Source organism: Aplysia californica, unplaced genomic scaffold (genome assembly GCF_000002075.1).
Source record: "Aplysia californica isolate F4 #8 unplaced genomic scaffold, AplCal3.0 scaffold00284, whole genome shotgun sequence".
NCBI lineage: Eukaryota > Metazoa > Mollusca > Gastropoda > Aplysiida > Aplysiidae > Aplysia > Aplysia californica.
The window spans coordinates 682,076-686,925 of NW_004797554.1; the positions used below are offsets into that span (position 1 = coordinate 682,076).

Sequence of the window (4,850 nt, forward strand, 5' to 3'; positions counted from 1 at the left end):
GTCAATCCAACGGAGAGTCTTTTGCTTCTGATCTTTGTTTTCCACCTGCGAAGTAGTCGAGAGATATATAATTGGACCGAGTAGAAATTTTTATCTCAAGATAATGGCAGTTGATTTTAATAAACATGCATCGCCCGTTTATCCACAAAGAACGTCGGAGTCAGGCCTTTCCTGACTATCATATCTCTTTACATTTTTTATTTTTTTTTTTAATTTTTGAAAAAATGTTACCATGTCAGCTTGGATGGTTAGTGGGTGCTCTATTGTGGTTTGCCCCTTCTTTTCTATCAAACGTCTGTCATCATAATCTTTCCTCCTTCTTGTTTTGTGTTTGTTGCTTTCTTGCAACACCTCTAATCTTCACCTCTTATAATACACCGTAATTGTGTCGTAAGTACCGTAAAACGGTTTACTAACACAGAATGTGTCATTGTCCGCGCCGTGCCCCCTGTCCCCGTCCTGTGTCGGTGTGTTTAGCCCGGTTTAACGCGACAGGCCAGGGGGGGCTTGGGGGTCGGGTATTGATCATAGCCCTACTATGATGACTGATTGGCGTTTCTTTGCTCCTTGTCCCAGTTTCTCGTCGTGGAAATCCGCTTTTAGAAAGCCCTCATCTTAGGGATTTCTTCCTCTGCCTCTGATTAGACGTCATTCTTGGCCCCTCGAGGACCTGGGCTTTGAGGATGGTGGTTGGTGTATTCTTATGTCCGTCTACTGTCGGTTTGCTGTCCAGTCGGTGGTCGGGTGGTTGGAGAGCGCCACTTCGTCTTTTTTTTTTTTTTTTTTTTTTTTTTGCTGCCTCTGTTGTTTCTTTCTGTCTGTTATATTTTCTTCGCTACGCTGAATGACCGTTATTGTGTCGATGTGCTTCTTTCTAATCAAACAAAGGAAGAAACAAACTCAGCCGTAGTGGGTGGTTGGAGGGCGCCACTGGTAGGCCCCCCTTCTTTTCTTGCCCTCTGGCTTGTCTGTCTGGCTTACTTTACCCTAGCACTTAATGACCAGTATTGTGTCAATATGCTTCCCTTTACTCAAACTCAAACTCAGTCGGGGGGCTGATTGGTTGGTCTGTAAGTCGCTTGGATGGTCTGCCTGTTTGCCCCCTAGTCTGTCCGTGTGATTGTCTGTCTGTCTTCATTGTCTGTTCCACAGCCAGCTACACCGCATTTGATTCGAAGCAGGTTTTTTCCAAATCTCTCCCAACAAACCGGTTTTGTGGGCGGTTGATAGGTTCTCTGGTGTGGTTTGCTCCTTCTTTCGTATCCAACATCCATCGTACTTATCTCACCTGCCTTCTTTCTGTGTTTGTTGTTCTCTTGTAACGCCTCTAATCTTCGGCACTTACATGACCTAATACCATCGTAAGTACCGTAAAGCGCTTACTAAAACTTAACTAAAATCGATCTAGTTTCTTTGTCTGTCGTCGTATGCTATAGGTTACCTCCATCCAACAATATATTCTTCAATAGCATGTCCTGTTTTGACACATTAGCCTTTTTTAAATTGTAATTTTGCCTGTGGTGTCGTTAGTCCAGTGGTTAGACAACCGGAATAGTAACGGCGAGATTTCGGGTTCGGAGCTCGTGGCTCAGCTTGATCGACGTGGGTGGTTGGCGGGTGCTCTGGTGTGGTTTGCTTCTTCTTTCCTATCAAACACATATCGTCTTTATCTCCCCTTCTTCTTTTTTATGTCTGTTACTCAATTGCAACACCTCTAATCTTCTGGCGCTTATATGACCTTATGCAGTCGCGAGCGCCGTAAAACCTCTTCTAAAACTAAAACTGATCGATGGTGTGTCCCTGAGAAAAGCATCATGCACGACGAATGTTCTTATTTATTGGCTCTGTCCCCGTGTCTTTGCAGGTGGTTAGAGGGTGTGCTCCACTGCTGGGTCCTACGTCTTTACTTTCCCTCTGTTGTGTCCGTCTTGCTTTTCCCCCAACACGAAATGACCCATTTTTGTGTCCATGTGCTTCTGTTTGCTCAAACAAACAAACAAACCCCGTCGGTCTGCTGAGATGCAGCATGCCTCTCAGCATGCCTCTCAGCCAAGATTGCTTTTGACTAGCAGAGTGGAAACAGCCCTTCTCCTATGTGATCTAAATTTTGACAGGGTTGACGTAAAACAGTTCAAATCAACCATTACCATCACGTAATGTCAATGAAGCTTTTTTAAAACTGGCTCAAATTCTACCGTATTGTATGTAATTATGTATGACATTGTCGTCTGTTTGGAAATTGAATATCCATTGTAATCTGTTCTTCTGCGTGTTGCGGGTGGTTGGAGGGCGTCACTGGTAGGTCCTATTTCTTTACTTTCCCTTTGTTGTTTTTGTCTGTCTGTCTTACACTTTTTCCCAGCACTGCACTAAATCACCATTATTGTGCTCTTTACTAAAAAATATATAAAAATCGAACGAATAAAGAAATTGTTCTGCATGTTTGTGTATCCAACTATAGCTGTCCCTTTTGTATGGTGGGGTTTTTTGTTGTTGTTGTTTTGTTTGTTTTTTGCCGACGAATGCATGTTTGTGTAGCTAACTCAAAATCTGCTCACTCGTCCTTCAACAGACACTATCAGATCCAGACAGTTCTGAAGACCCCGCCTAAATCGCCGGCCCGTGTGGAAATCAGTGACAATAAAGTCAACGCGCAGCAAGGTGAGTGCTTAATGGGTTTCTCTTGTGTCGTGAAGTAGAGTGGGCCGGAAGAGTGCGTCAACTTCACTTACGCGTTCGTTGTGTCCTCAGTAGGCAGACAGAGAGACTTCCAGATAGATAGATAGATAGATAGATAGACAGACAGACAGACAGAATAGATAGATAGATAGACAGACAGACAGACAGGCAGACAGACAGATAGATAGATAGATAGGCAGACAGATAAATAAGTAGAGGGACAGACAGATAGATTGAAAGACAAACACATAGAGAGACAGACAGAAAAACGGGCATTTGGGTGGATAGGTAAATGGGAGAAAGGATGGATGCATGAGTGGAAGAATAAACAGAAAGGTAGATAATAAGATATTCCAATGCCATCAAAGCAATAATTTATCAGTGTCGTATCCCATTCAACATGGGTTAGCCTTGACAGGTAAGCCGAAGCAGCCCGCTTTCTAAAGATCTAAATTTTAATATCGTCAATGGATGCAGAAAACATTGACAATTCATTTGAGTTGAGCTGTAGTTGACAGTGGGTGAATAGCGCTATAAATCGAATCATGTGTCGTCTATGGCGAACTGTTTGTCTCCAGGGAAAAAAGGGGGGCTCTCGTGGCCTAGAGGTTAAGGTGTTGGCCTCTCATTCAAACGGTCCCGGGTTCGAATCCGGGTAGCGACCGAAACAATTTTCTTCTCTAAATTTGTCTCCGTTCACCTCAATTCCTGCTCTCTAGCAATGTTCTGTCGTCTGCTTTCGTCTCCTCTTTCTGCCCCCACCCCCTCACCTCCTTTGCCCCTTCCTCTGGGCTCCTGATTCTTTCTGCAGCCTTTCTACTGCTACTCCTTCGCTTCTTCTTACTGCTGTCTTTCAGCCACACCCCTGAACTGCTGGTAGGAAAGATCTACACCTAGCCTTCTCGGACAAGGGCGAAAAATCTCGGAGGGCCCGTGTGCAAGTTGCGCACGTTAAAGATCCGTTGGTGGTCTAAAGTCGATAAGAGTAGGCTTCGGCCGCCACCCGGGCAAAATTCAAAATGTCCTACCAACTGAAAATATTAGGTGTGTCCCGCGCGTTCATATGACCTTATTGCGCCGTAAAACACTTTACAAAAACAAACGGGGGGAAAAATGGTAGAATTGACTTTAACCCTCTCCTCTTTCGGGGCTTACGTGACCTGATACACACATCTGCGGTCTTGGCTCTCCGCCGGGCCGCATGACCGTCGCTGCATCGCCGTGGGAAAATGAGGTTGACATATTTTAAGGGGCTGTCGTGGTCTACAGGTATGCTGTTCGCCTCTCATTCACAAGGTAAAGTTTGAAACCTGACTCCGACGAACAATGTTCTGCTCTGAAATTTTCTCACTTTTTGCTCCCCCCTTTTCCCCCTCTGTGCTCTCACTTTTTTATTCCTGACTCTGCTGCCCTGGCTCTCTCTCTCTCTCTCTCTCTCTCTCTCTCTCTCTCTCTCTCTCTCTCTCTCTCTCTCTCTCTCTCTCTCTCTCTCTCTCTCTCTCTCTCTCCCTCCCTCTCCCTCTCCCTCTCTCTCTCTCTCTCTCTCTGTATGTGTGTGTGCGTGTGTGTGTGTGTCTGTGTGTGTGTGGATGTGTGTGTGTGTGTGTGTGTGTGTGTGTGTGTGTGTGGGTGCGTGTGTTACTGTTGCCACGACCTGTTTACCTCGGTATGTCAAGCCGCTACAATTTTCCCTGAAGTTGTTTGAGGTGAGCGAGTGACTGTCTTGATCCCTGTTTCTTCGGCTTGGTCACGTACTGTCTCTACATCTGAGTTCTTTCCCTGATGGGATTCATTGAAAAAAGGAGGGGGTTGGGTTTGTTTTTGTTCTTGATTTTTGTTTTTGTTGTTGATGCTTTATTAGGGGGGGTAGCAGGCGGTGGAGAGGTTACGTACTTCCCATCTGGTAGCCACCATTTTACTGTCTTGAAAGTCAAGATGCATTTTGTATTTATTGTTTCTGTTGCTTTTTTTGGGGGGTGGGGGGTTGTTTTGTTTGTTTGTTGTTGTTTTGGTGGGGGGGTTTGGGGGGGGGGGCACTTTTGGCAACATTTGGCTTGTTTGAGAGACGGGACCTACCCATCCACACGCCCATGCTTGGAAGTGGCACGCAGAAGACCTGAATTCGATTCTTGTGTGAGGATTTTTTAATTAATTTTTTTTTGGGGGGTGGT

The 4,850-nt window shown here is 45.2% G+C and overlaps 1 protein-coding gene across 5 annotated transcripts in view; it reads left to right on the plus strand.

The window, feature by feature from the left end:
* The first annotated feature begins 2,048 nt into the window (after positions 1-2,048).
* The window catches only part of LOC101852938 (protein FAM135A), a 48,895-nt gene continuing 46,093 nt past the window's right edge, over positions 2,049-4,850 (plus strand). For all 5 annotated transcript variants that reach the window (XM_013084306.2, XM_013084307.2, XM_013084309.2 and 2 more), the window contains exon 1: positions 2,049-2,661. In XM_013084306.2, coding sequence (XP_012939760.1) covers positions 2,475-2,661 — 187 coding nt within the window. In that variant the 5' untranslated portion in view covers positions 2,049-2,474. The remainder of the gene's footprint in view (positions 2,662-4,850) is intronic.